General features: G+C 33.7%; 1 protein-coding gene across 11 annotated transcripts in view; it reads left to right on the top strand.

The window, feature by feature from the left end:
* The window catches only part of EVI5 (ecotropic viral integration site 5), a 201,917-nt gene that overhangs the window by 145,547 nt on the left and 41,595 nt on the right, over nt 1-14,775 (top strand). For all 11 annotated transcript variants that reach the window (XM_034653911.1, XM_034653905.1, XM_034653901.1 and 8 more), the window contains one exon: nt 2,636-2,731. In XM_034653911.1, the coding sequence (XP_034509802.1) occupies nt 2,636-2,731 (96 nt within the window). The remainder of the gene's footprint in view (nt 1-2,635; nt 2,732-14,775) is intronic.

The raw sequence follows: 14,775 nt of genomic DNA, 5'->3' as shown, positions 1-14,775 counted from the left end.
TTGAGGAGGTATATAGGACACTAATGGGAGTTTAGTGTTAGGGTAATGGTTCAAGGAAGGCTAACTGAGGAATGATTAAGCTAAAACATTAGAGCTATGTAGGAGCTAAGGAAAGACAATACATCGAGTTCACTGGACAGAGGAAATAGCATGTGTGAAGAGTAAAAATGAGAAGGAACAAGAGGTTGTTTGGACTAAAAGAAGTTCACTGTAGCTGGAGAAAGTGTCATGAGGAATACTGGTAAGCTACAAGGCTACAACAGTGAATAGGGAGCAAAATCATATAGAATCTAGGACACCAGTATAAGGACTTGAGTCATTATCTCAAGATCTGTGGAGTGCCATAAAGTGTTTAAAATAAGGGAGTGATAAAATGATATTTGAATTTTATGAAATATAGACACAGTGATGTGCTGGAGCCAGCCAGTAAAGGCCTGCAAGAACCAATTGTTAAATTTTCAGGAATTTTGTGACTCGCTCGTTTAAACCGCCATATTAACAATTAAGTTATATAACATAATTAAATTGTGATAGAGCAAAAGTAATAAGTACTCAAACTTCATAATTTCCTGCTTATTTTTACATTTTACTACTATCTGTGCTTTTGAGGTTATTTATACCCCTTGTATCTATATGGTGGAAATACCATACTGCACCTTTCTTCCCATCTCAGTGTTCAGTAATGTCACTTTGGTAGCTTGAAAGGAGCCATGGTGGGAGGATTTACAGCACATAAGTTGTCAAACTACAAATCAGGACTGGATTTATTTTTTGTTGACTGTCTAGACCAGATGATGGTAGACTATAGCCCATAGCCCAAATCTTTCCAGTTGCCTGTTTTTGGAAGTAAAATTTTATTGGAATACAGCCTTGACTATTTGTTTATATATTGTCCATGGTTACTTTCACACTGCAGTGGTGGCAGGTAGAATACTTGTGATACACTGTATGGCCCACAAGCTTGAAATATTTACTCTCTGGCTCTTTAAGGAAAAGCTTTTGATGCCTGTGCTTGATTTTTAACGCAGGTTAAAGTTTAAAAGTGTATTGTATCTTCAGCCTATACATTATTAATAGCACAAAAATTTTAAGAAAATTTTCTTTCAGTATTTGATTACTATTACCAGAATCAACAAAAAACTTGCTCACATTATTAACAAATGAGTGAAATTCTAACATAAGTCTTCCTTGTTTCACTTTCATCTTTTCTCTAACAAAAATATTCAATCAACATTTATATCAAAACTTCACTTATTCCCCAGTTTCAATCATTGGTAGCTTATAGGTATAGTTTAGAAAAAAATCAGTGAGAGCATTCTGTGAGAATATAGTGACTACACAGAATGGGCAATGAGTATTGTATATCTTATTATCTGTATGTTGTGTTTTCTATATCCTCTATATCGGTTTATATTAAAAATATAAACTTGTGCATGAACACATATGTGTACACATGCACACTCACACATACACACACACCCCTAGGAGAAAGCTGATTCCTAGACATTTTTTTTTAAGATTTTATTTTTTTATTTGAAGGGGGGTGGGCACAAGCAGGGGGAGCGGCAGGCAGAGGGAGAGGGAGAAGCAGGCTTCCCACTGAGGGGGGAGCCCGCTGTGGGGCTCAATCCCAGGACCCCAGGATCATGACCTGAGCTGAAGGAAGATGCTTAACCACTGAGCCACCCAGAAATCCCTGACTGTTAGGCATTTACTAGCACAGCAGTGGGTATACATTTGACCATATGCAAATTGGCAAAATATTTAAAGCAGTATTTGCTTAAAGTGAAACAGCAGTATCATATCTAAGATACAAGAATAAATATAATTTTTTATTTGGAAGTTTAATTATTACACTTATACTAAATTTGTTATTTTCAGAAATTGTGTTATTATGGTACTGTCAGGTGCTAAATTTCTTCTAAGATCACCATGCTGTACATTTTTGATACAACTGATTGCTAAATTTCAACTGAAGTTAATGGAGGAGAAAAATATTTTTACATAGCATACTTTTCTCTAACATATTTTCTTCATATTTTGTTATTTCCGGATCAATATTAATTGACAACGATATTGTAGACTACAGTTTTGGGGTTTTTCTTTGTGAAATTTTGAGGTGGTAGAATTAAGTACTATGCTTTTCCTAGGAAGGTTAGAATTATGATATAATCTAATTTCTATTCTCTTTTGAAGTATAATGTAAATATTCATTAACATTTATTGCTTCAGAAAGAATATAATTTTTATATATTATCTAGCTAATATACTGTCTCAGTATCCTTCTCTGTTAATCTGTTGTCTTAATTAAGTGTTTGAAAGTTCTCAGTATTTGTTCTTGCATAAGAAATGAGAAGCTTTCACAGTCACCAGTGATTTGAATTGTTTTAATTAAGTTCATTTTTAATTTTAACTTTTTATGCAACATTTACTTATATGAGTGGTGTTTCTTAATGCTTAAAGATGGAATGCTATTCCATATATTCAGTCTTCATTTTCTATCAAGTTCAGGAAATAATTGCACTTTTTTTCCTCTCATTTAATCATAGATCTATTTCTTTTCAAATTTTGAAGCAGATTTTATTTTTTATTTATTCCATGGTTTATTTTTGGTTTGTTTTGTTTGCTGCCCTAGAACAAGGAAGAAGTGATGGCTGTGAGACTCCGGGAAGCAGATAGCATAGCTGCTGTGGCTGAATTACAGCAGCACATTGCTGAGCTGGAAATCCAGGTACCATAGGAAAATAATAAAGTACACATAGAAATAATGCCATAGTTTCTCTTTCCTGCAAAGAGTGATTTATATCTTCCTCCTAATGACTATGATTCTATTTTCAACATATATTCATTTCCAAGTACTTTTGTGGTAAAATACATATAACATAAAATTCACCATTTTAAAGTGTACAGTTCTGTGACATTAAGTACATTCACACTGTTTTACAACCAGTCTCTAGAACTCTTTTCATCTTGCAAAACTGAAAGTCTGCTTATTGAACATCTCCTCATGCCTGTCTTCCCCAAACTCCATGGAAACTACCATTCCACTTTTTATCTCTGAATTATACAACTCTAGGTACCTCATATAAGTAAAATGATATAGTATTTGTCTTTTTTTTTTTTTTAAGATTTTCTTTGTCAGAGAGAGAGAGAGAGTGCGTGCGCACACAAGCAGGGGGAGTAGCAGACAGAGGGAGAAGTAGACTCCCCACTGAGCAGGGAGCCCGATGTGGGACTCCATCCCAGAACCCTGGGATCATGACCTGAGCCAAAGGCAGACACTTAACCAACTGAGCCACTCAAGCATCCCTGTCTTTTTTTTTTTTTTTAAGATATTTTTATTCATTCTAGAGAAAGTGCACAAGTGGGGAGAGGGGCAGAGGGGGAGGGAGAGAGAGCGAGAAAGCAGACTCCCCACTGAGTAGGGAGCCTGATAGACTGAAACACAGACCAGCCCACCTACTGCCCACGGGGCTCAATCCCAGGACCCCGAGATCATGACCTGAGCTGAAGTCAAGAGTTGGCCACTTCTACTGAGCCACCCAGATTCCCCCATATTTGTCTTTTTATGACTGGCTCTTTTTACTTAGCATAATGTCATTAAGGTTTATCCATGTTGTAATATGTGAAAAAATTTCCTTCCTTTTTAGGAATGAGTACTATTCCATTGTATGTATATACCACATTTTGTTTATTTAGTCATTGGTAAACACTTGGGTTGCTTGCTCCTTTTGGCTGTTGTGAATAATGCTGCTGTGAACATAGTTGTACAAATCTCTTTGAATCCCTGCTTTCATTTCTTTGGGATTTACCCAGAAGTGGGATTGATAGATCATATGGTAATTCTGTGTTTAATTATTTGAGGAATTGCTATACTATTTTCCACAGCAGCTGCACCATTTTACTTTCTTGCCAGCCAGTGCACAAGGGCTCTTATTTCACCACATCCTCACCAACACTTGTTAATTTTCTGGGTTTTTTGTTGTTGTTGTTTTTTATAGTAGCCATCCTAATCAGCGTGAAGTAGTAGCTCATTGTAGTTTTGATTAGCATTTCCCTAATGATTAGTAATGTTGACCATCTTTTCATTTGCTTATTTGCTATGGTATATCTTCTTTACAGAAATGTCTATATGAGTCCTTTGCTCATCTTTTAATCAGGTTGTTGAGTTATAGAAGTTCCTTATATATTCTTGATGTCAGTCCCTTATCAGATAGATAGTTCGCAAATATTTTCTCCCTTTCTGTGGGTTGCCTTTTTGTTCTGCTACTGTTTTTAGATGCACAAAAGTTTTTTTGTTGAAGTCCAACTTACCTATTTTTCTTTTGTTGCCTCTGCTCTAAGTCCATGTTTGAGTGATAGTTTACCATATTTGTACATTGCCAAAGCAATTTTCAAAAGATTTAAAACTAAACATTTTGTCAACTGTGTCCTATTTCTTATTGTATAATAAAAGGTAATAAATTTCTAATATGAGAAAAATATTATGATTAAAATCTTATTTCTTTCAAAATGTGTTATATTCTATTCCAAGCCATAATACAGTTTTTGCTGCAACATCTAGAATTTTCTTCCCACTTGAAATATCCTTTTAATTAAATTTCGATTCAAAATTTGGTTAATTTCTAAGACTTACGTATATTATAGCCTCATCTTTTGATCTGGGTCAAAAGTGATCATAACACATTATGATTTGTTTAAGTTTATTTAAAAATAGCCTTTATGTTCTGTTGGTAATATTCCTGTAAAGTAGCACATATTCAGAAAAACTTTAGATATGAACTGACTGCTTGACATATTTGTAATCAACGATTTAAATCATGCTATTACATGCTATTCTAGTTTAAGCCTGTAGTTTTCTAACATCAAGAAAATTATAAAATTTTGCTACATTTCTATACATGTTAGTTGCAAACAGCAAGATTTATATCATTTTTATTTATTCTGAATACTTATTAAAGTGAAGAGCCTGATATGCTGCATGTTTTGTTTAAAATGAAATATAACACATTATATCATTTCTGAAAATAGAAAATGCATGAAATTTTTACTATCAGGAATATGTGGGATCAAATGGCTCTTAATTAAATAATCACTGGAATCCTAATTGCTAGATTCATTGATATTTTTTTCCAGTATTTATCCTGCTTGAGCTTATCTCATTTATCATTGTTGACCAATTGTCCTCTTTATGTTCTTTCCTCCCGTAGCTTTCCCACCACCACTCACTTTCATCCATCTTCTTTCTTGTTTATTGTTTTAGTCTTATCACTTCTGAACGTTTGTATTCCTTTGAGAATCCCAAGTTTTTGGCTTTTTAAAAGCTGTATTCAAATGAAGGGTGTCACTCACATGGCTTTAGGAGCCATCTGTACAACAGATCCTAATGTAACTCCAGCCCTCGCATGTTTCCGCCAACCAATAATTTTTAAACCTTTTTAAAAAAATTATTTTAAAAATTATTAGCACAATATACCAAGAAGTTCATAATACAAAACTACACTATAATATGGGTAAACACATTACCCATATATAATCGTGGCTCAGGTCAAGATACAGAATATTGTCTGTACCCCAGAAGTCTACCCAATCACACCTGACTCCCTTGTCCTGAGTTTTGTGGTAGTCACTCCCTTGCTTTTCCTTATAATTGTGTCATCTTCGTATGCCTCTCTGATCTGTACAGTTTAGTTTTCCCTGTTTCTGAACTTTGAAAAGTGTTCTTGAATATCTTTGTCTCTTCTTTCTTTGTTCAACATTATTTTAGTTAGAATAATCATTTTTATTGTTGTACGTGTTCCATTTTATGAATATATCACAATGTATCTATCCACTCTAATATTATTGGTCATTTAGGAGTTTGTGGATTGGGCCTGTTTTGAACAGTGCTGTGATTATGAGCAACCTTGTGCACTATACTGACCACATGTACATGTTTCTCTAGTGTGGAATGTTTGTGTCACAGAGCATGCAAATCTTCAACTTTATTTTCAAAGTGCATGTACCAGTTTAAACTCCCAAGAGCAGCATGTGAAAGTTCTTGCTTGTTCCATATCCTCCTCAACACTTGGTGGTGTCAGATGCTTTAACTTGTGCCATTCTGGTGGGTATGCAGTGATACCTCGTTGTGGTTTTAATTTCCATTTACCAGATTACTAATGAGGCTGGCAATTTGGATTTCCTCTTTTGTAAAGGTCTGCTAAAGTCTTTTTGTGTATATTTTTCTATTAGATTTTTGTCTTTTTCTTTGGATGTATAGTTATTTATTTATTGATGTTATGTTTTGCAAGTACCTCTTTCCACTGACTTGTCTTTTGTTGTTTTTTAACTTAATTGTGTCTTTTGATGAGTAGACCAATAGTTTTAATGGACAGTAGACCACTCTACCTGGAATTTGCACAGGGACTTCAAATTCAACATGTTTAAAATTATATGTTTTTATTTCATCCAAAAAATTTTCTTTTCTTTTTGTATCTCTAGTCTTGATCAGTGGTATCATCTCTTAATGGATTGTTCAATGCCTTTCTTAACTCTCTGTATCAAGTCTATATATAGAGAGTACATAAACTTTCAGCTTTACTAGATAATACCAAATTCTTTTAAAAAGTGCTTGTGCTAGTTAACATTACCAACATTTTACCTTCTCATCTATTCTTGTAGTGTTGCTTTCAGATAATTTTTAATAACTCATAAAGATTGAAGTGTCTTGCCCAACTCCTCAGTTCCTTGAAAAGAGAAAAGTCCTGAGTAGATCTAAAACTAAATCAAAGGTAACTTTAATTTCAGAAATTTTTCCTTTAATCTCTCTTAACCTTTCTATTCCCCCAGCCATGCCCTGAATTATTCTGTCTCCAGCCTTACCTGAACTATTGTAGTAACTTCCTAGTCAGTTCTCTCTTCTCCAGCCTCAGCTCTTCCACAGAGCTACCCGAGTTAGCTTTCTGAAAAATAAAAACTTTTACGGACTGCCTTTTACCTAGCAAATCATATCAAAATTCCTCAGCATAAAATGCTTACCTTTTTATTGTTGCCCAGACCTGCACTTCCTATCTCATCTCAGCATTATCTCCTTATCCTCCCTCCCTACCCCCTTACACACACACACACACACACACACACACACACGCTTTTCAAAATTTTCATTCTTTCAAAATTCTGTACCATTCTGCAAGCTGCTATGTCTTAACTAAATTGTGTTTCTCTGTATCCCCTAGTCCTCTGCTTTTAAGATATTTCTTCTTACTGAGTTGTGCTTTGCTAGCTTGCTATTAATACATTTAGTAAATGTGTTTTCAGTAAACATCTTGATGATTCAACTTTCATTCATTTATTTACTTATTACATGCAGATCCATAATAGATCCATAATAGATCTCTTGCTAAAATCTGCAACTCCTTTCTCAATTATAAGAATAATACATTTTAGTCATGGAAATATTTTAGATCATTTTCAAGTTCCACTAGGGGGAGAACTTTGTCAAATATTTTGTACTTCATATCTCTTTCAGATCAACTCTTCCAATTAATGTTACTCGCTTGTGAATGAACTTTTTTCCCATAAACCAATTTCTCTCAAATTCTTCATTTAATAAATTGTGTTTTGTGTAATATGCTGATACAATTAAGACCTACTTTTTAAAGTATTTATGAAACTTATACTTTTATAAGTATCATATTTAGGTAAGGAAATATATTACACGAACAAATACTCATTTTTATAAACACTAGCATTCAGCGGTAGATACACTTATGAGGCTAAAGTTTATTAAATTTGATTTCAAAGATTCTTAGTCATCTTGAAACGTTCTGATTTAAACTTTGTAATCTTATGTTATTATTTGAGATATCTGCATCTGTAATATACTTAAGATTTTTATAATAATGCTTTTCTCCCTTGTCTTGGAGGAACTGTTTTATATTAGTGTCTCACAGTGAATTTAACCTTTTTTAAGTGTAGCAGTTTTTAGATTTTAGCCATTTTATTAGAACTATTCGAGAAAGTTATTAGCTAGGTTTCCTCCTTCTCAAACAGAATGCCACTTTACAGATGGGTTATAGTCATCATTCTGTTATGCTTGTCTTGAGCAGATTTACACCTATAAAATTAAGAGGTTAAACTGTAAGGTTTCATTAAACATAAAAATTATACCATGTGTATCATTTTAATATTTTTTGACCATTCAGAGTTACCATTATGAATTTTAAATACTATATAATCCTTTCATTTCATTCAGATCTCTATGATTTTATTAGATAAAGCTCCTTTGGCCAAATTTCTATCCAAAATAATACTATTCTAATCACTATGCTCTTCTGCCACTTCATGTTTCATCAAAACAATTATTTCTTTTTTTTTTAATATTGCTATATATTTTATTTTATTTTTAAAGATTTTATTTATTTATCGACAGAGACAGAGACAGCCAGCGAGAGAGGGAACACAAGTAGGGGGAGTGGGAGAGGAAGAAGCAGGCTCATAGCGAAGAGCCTGACGTGGGGCTCGATCCCATAACGCCGGGATCACGCCCTGAGCCGAAGGCAGACGCTTAACCGCTGTGCCACCCAGGCGTTATTTCTTGCCATAAAATATACATTTCTTGTTATTCTTCTTGTCTACATTCTCCACCAGAGTGGAAGTTCAGTGAGAGGAATTTTTGGCCATTCAATTGCTGTATTCCTCAGCACTTGGTATATAATGCTTGGTACATAACCATTGCTCAACTATTTGTATTAGATGTTAAATTAATACAATAATTCACTTATCTGCTATTTCTACAAGAGATTTTTACTGTATATACTTTGAGTATTCAAATTTTTAAAATTCGAAGATTTTCACTGTATTCATACGTGCATCGATTTGCATACATTTTTTATCATTAGGTCACTGGTGAGGATGATAGAATGACTTCAGGCTCTGTCTAAATGCATTTATCATCTTACAGAAGGAGTGACTGAACGTGGGTCTCTTCTTTGAAAGGTTGTTGGATAGAATTCAAACCTCTGAAAATTCATGTATGTTTATTGTTGGTGTCAATGGCTTCAGTTACATCTGAGGTAATGTGAGTTGTTACCTTTAAGGGAGAATTTTATTTTTTTCTTTCTGTCTGCACATATACTTTACAAGCAGATTTTCTGGTTTCTTTATTTAAATAGCCTGCAAAAATAATATGATACGACCTGATCAGAATAAAAAGCTTCAAGAAACTTAATTATTATCAAGAGCAAGAGGTTTTTTAAATCCTAAATGACTCTGTGGTCACAACTTTTTGTCTTTTAGTTTTCTCATAATTGCTAGAGATTTTGTATTTATTAAGAATATAAGATTTTGAGGGGCGCCTGGGTGGCACAGCGGTTAAGCGTCTGCCTTCGGCTCAGGGCGTGATCCCGGCGTTATGGGTTCGAGCCACATCAGGCTCCTCTGCTATGAGCCTGCTTCTTCCTCTCCCACTCCCCCTGTTTGTGTTCCCTCTCTCGCTGGCTGTCTCTATCTCTGTCAAATAAATAAATAAAATCTTTAAAAAAAAAAAAAAGAATATAAGATTTTGAAATCAAGCTACTTCCTAAGTATCTTTGACAAGTTACCTAACCTATCTTTTTATTTATTCATCCAGAACTGAGGATCTGAAAGTCTTCTGCTTTAGAGTTGTTGGTATTAAATTAGAAAGCATTTGTAAGTCATGCAGATTTGGGAAAAGAATCCTCTGCTAAAGTACTAGTAAGGGCAAAGAGTCTCAGGCCAGGAAAAATGTCTGAGTAGAGTCCCTGGGTGAAGTAAGAGGGGAAGTAGAGGAAGTCTGAGAAGTAAATAGGGCAGATTATGTAGGGCCTAAGAACTTTGGCCTTTCTCTGAGTAAGATGGAAAGTCATTAGAGGGTTTTGAGCATAAGAGTGATCAATTAGTAGACATTTAACCTACTAAAAAAATTTAATTGAACTTGATTCAGAAAAAAAAAATGCTTGTAAGAGTAATTCGTAGTATTTAGGAGGGAGGAAATGGTGGTTAAAAAGTGTTTCCTCTTCTTAGTGGAATTTTCCACCTTTATTCTATTGATCCAAATGTTATTTATTAGTCCAGGGCTTTATTTTTATATTCACACTAAATAAAACTTGCTCTACTTTGCTGGTGGTGGAACAAAACACAGAAAAGTTAATTTTTGCTCAGGTAGTTGAAGAAAATAGGTGGGAATTAAAATCACGCTTTCTGATATTTAACCTGGAATTGAGTTTGTATTTTGGTTTTTATAAAGATAAGCATATTAAATTGTCATAACCATATTAAAAGCTTCTGTGGGTCAAGCACATCTGTATAATTAATGCTGCTTTGTTATAAGTCATGGAAATTTTAAAATTTAAAACAGTGTAGTTCTACTCAAATCCAACTTTTTGTTCTTTTCCTGGTACCCAGTAACATTTACCCACTTTCGTTAGTTTGCCCAGCAGATAACCTCTAGGGATGCCTCAGATGGGCAATACCCCAACCACTCTTGGCTTAAGAAACACCCACTCAAAATTCTGTTCTGACCTAAAATGAGTGAGTTAGGTTTAAATCAGTGTGCCCAGATCAGTATGCAGTTTTGGCAGAGATGGAGAGGAAGTGATAAAATCTTTATCACTGAACTTTAAAGTAACGTGTTTCAATAATGTTAAATTACAGTGACATTACTAAGTGATGGAGTTTATCATAAAGCTTTGTGATCAGTTTGTGCTTTTCAATTTCCTGAGCTAATTTGTTAATAGTTTCACAACAGGTGGTAGTTTATATGCCAACTCTTGGCCAACAAGCTTCTTTTTGGAAGATTTTTTTTCCCTTGAAGCACGATGGTTTCCGTTTTGAGCAACTTAAAGTATTTTTCATTTTTCTTAAACGATTTTCTCAAAATTTTAAGCATTTTTAAATTAAAAAATAACTATTCTTTAATTTTATCTAGTTTTAACAGTAATTCTCAACAAAAGAAGTTAGGTATGTAGGATATTTTATTCAGCTTGCTATGTAGTCATTAAGGATTATAAAATTCAGTTAAAATTTTATTTACTTAAGTGCTCAGATTCTTTGGTATCCAAATTTAGTATGCAGTTAAATATAAAGAAATTAAGTACCTAGAGGTTTTCAAGGTATTACTGTATCTAGAAATGAAGAATATCATTCAGATACCCAAGACGAGCTCATAGTAGCATCTGAAGAATTAGTGAAGGAGGATTAGAGTCTTAAATACCATAATATCAGCAATCATCTTGATGTTATTAAAAGTTAATTTATGTACACCTAGCATATACATCTTGGTTTCTCATACCATTCTCTAATGAAGGAAACCAAGGCTCCTCAGAGAAATAGCTGATTCCAGGACTGGGACAGGAAATATAGTAAGGACAAAGATGAGCCTAAACAAATTGTAATACTAGAGAAGGGAAGGGCTTAAAAACAAAACAAAACCCTACATTAATAGTATCTTAAAGAGACAGAAGAGCCAACAGAAAGAGTTCTAATGGCCAAAGGTAGAACAAATGAGGAAAAAATGTTTAAAGTTGTAGTAGATTTTAACTCACGGTATAAAATAAATACCCATGAGTCTACTGATATAAATAATGATTAAATAAATTAATAAGTGGGAAAGAAGAGATAAATCTCTATGCAGAAGAATTCTAAATAATTGATGTAAATATTCTATTCTTAAGGAGAGGAAGAAGTAGCCCTTTTCTGTAAGTGTGGGCTGTGCACAATGACTTCCCTCCAAGGGTACAGTATGGAAAGGGCAGGAAAAAAAGAGTAACTTTACAGTGGAGAAACTTGACAAACACTGCCTCACAGAGATAATCAAAGTCAACAACAGTAGTTATCAATCAGATTGATAGTATGTACTATGGTCTGATGAAAATGGTACTTCTGTAGTCTTCCGGTAACCCTTAAACCCCAATCTTAACATGAGAAGAAATATGAGACAAATTTCGATGGTGGGGCATCCTACAAAATACTTGACCAGCACTTCTCAGAGCTCATCAAAATCAAGTGAACTCTGAGAAAGTATCACAGCCAAGAGGAGCCTAAGGAGACGAGACAGAAAAATGTAACGTAATATGGTATCCTACATAGGGTCTTAGGACAGAAGAAGGACATTAGCTTAAAAACAAACAAACAACTAAGGAAATTTGGATAAACTATAGACTTTGGTTAGTAATAAGGTATCAATATTGGCTCATTCATTGTAACAAATCTACCATACTAATGGGAGATGTTATTAATAGGGGAAATTAAGTACAGGAGGTGTATGGGAACTCTGTCTTATTTTTTCTGTAAATCCAAAACTGTTCTTTAAAAAGTCTATTGTAAAAAATAGTTTATGTAATTTAATGGTTTTTAGGGACCCCTGGAATTATATAAATTTAAGTATTTGTCACAAAATTGCTTTGTTTCTAATTAAACTATGATTTAAAGAAATATTTTCTAGCTTTTAGACCTTGTGCAAATGCTGATTTTCCATATCGGTGTGTAGTTGGTCCTGTAAGAAAGATCACTTTAAAATGTGTGTGTATTTGTGTGCGTGTTTCTCTTCTCAAGTGGAATTAAATCAGTCTTAGCATTAAAAAATGTTTGAATTTATTTTCTCCCTTTCATACTTTTCAAATTACCTAATTATTTTCTTAAAAGTATATGTACTTTTTTTCCTAGTTACTAAACCATAAAAAATATTCAAACCTTTTTGTCCATGACTTTAAATTACAGGAAACTGTTTTAGAAACTTAGAATGTTACATGATATGAGTATGATTTGTTTTTAGATGTTTCAAATGAGTCACCTTGAAGTCACAGAGAGGCTACCATTTACCACATTTACTATTATGATTAATTTTTCTTAGGGCAAAGTACAAATCAGTAATAACTTACTAAAACTTAGTGGTTGCTATTGATGTTTCAGTAAGGTTATGTTGATTAATCACAGTGATTACTTATCAACTGTCAGGGATTTACTCAAATCATTGAGTTTTCTTCTACTATAGTAATTTCATATGCAGTTATAATTTGCTTAACACATTTTGCTTTAATATATGCATTGAAAATATCAAATTAGGACTTAAAAATTGTCCCGCTGCTGCAAGTTAATATGGTTGCCTCTGTGACCGTTGAACATGGTTTCATAATATAGCCTTGAAAAAAAAGTATTATTTAACCTTAAAAACAGTCAAGATATTGCCTTCTTATGGTCTCTGAAATAGTTTAACTTTTACAAAGGAGAGAGAGAGAGAGCTTGGATATATCTTTAGCATAGTCTCTCTTTGTGTTACATTTTTCATCTGTGAGTGTAATTTAAAATATTTTTAAAGTGTAAGCTTTACACTTGCATTTGAGACTAAGCAACCTGCATTGTGTCATGACCCTTCTAATACCACAAACTTTCTGTAATACTACTCCCAGTGAAAAACCCACATCCTATGTATAACCTTAGATTTATTTTGAAATCTCTATGAAGAGAGCATAGAGAGATTACTAATTGTTTCTGTTATTTCCTTTAAGGGTGTGATGTCTATTTGTAAACCATGTTTTAAGTTTTAATACGTGAGGCTTAAAATGTTAAACTATTCTAAGTACTGATTTCCTATTCCAAAGTTATAAAAATGAAATAACTAATTATAAGTCTCAGTTGAGAATTGGGTGGTATATTAAACATCTGTGGAACATTCAAGAAAGGAAAAAGCAATAATACTTCCAGGAGCCAATACTTCTGATACCATTGGCCAGGAGAATATTAATAAGCAAATGCAAATTTAATGATAAGGCACTTTTTTCTCCTGTTTTATTGCTGTTCTTGTTTTTACTATTTCCTTCCATTTTAGACTTATTTTGTGTTCTTTATGTAACTTCTTAAGATGGATGCCTAAATCCAACATCATTTTTATTATTTAAAAATATCGGTAACTACTCATCAATAGGAGGATTGTTCAGCCATAGTAAATCCATACTTGAAATAGTCTACATCTTTAAGAAAGAATAAAGATCTGCAAGACATATTAAATGAGAAAAACAAATTATACACAGAATGTAAATCGTAATTCCACGTGTGTGTTTTTAAAAGTACATGTGTGTGTATTGTTTTACACATTTAAATACATTAGAGTGTCTTTTGTGATTCCTATCAAAACTGTTGACAGTGTTCCCTCTGGGGAGAGTAAAAAGGGCTTGGTGCAAAAAGAGTAAGGGGCAGGAATTCACTTTTTACACTATATGAACTTATGTTATTACTATTGTAATTTTTAAAATGAGTATACATTTAAATAACTTCTAATGTAATCATTAGGAATATCTGGGCAGGGGCACCTGGGTGGCTCAGTCGTTAAGTGTCTGCCTTTGGCTCAGGGCCTGATCCCAGGGTCCTGGGATCGAGCCCCACATCAGGCTCCCTGCTCCGCTGGGAGCCTGCTTCTTCCTCTCCCACTCCCCTTGCTCGTGTTCTCTCTTTCACTGGCTCTCTCTCTCTCTCTCTCTCTCTCTCTCTCTGTCAAATAAATAAATAAAATCTTTAAAAAAAAAAAAAGGAATATTTGGGCAATCACCTAGCTATGAGGAGAAGAAATGGTATGGCAACTTGGTTTATGTTATTATAGTGGAGAAAGAGAAAGAAATACCATTCAAAAAAGATCCCAGCCAAGAAGAAGGTAAATCAAAGATAAGAGAGGAATTACAATTGCTTCTCACTATAAAACAAACATGAATTCAATAAAGTTAAGAAATCAAAAGATAAAATGATTTTTAAAAACTGAGGTAAGAAGTAAGATTGTACTGCTAA

The sequence above is a fragment of the Ailuropoda melanoleuca genome, chromosome 2, assembly GCF_002007445.2.
Source record: "Ailuropoda melanoleuca isolate Jingjing chromosome 2, ASM200744v2, whole genome shotgun sequence".
Classification (NCBI taxonomy): Eukaryota; Metazoa; Chordata; class Mammalia; order Carnivora; family Ursidae; genus Ailuropoda; species Ailuropoda melanoleuca.
The sequence above is the reverse complement of the archived record's forward strand: the minus strand, read 5'-3'. Positions and strand labels throughout refer to the sequence as shown.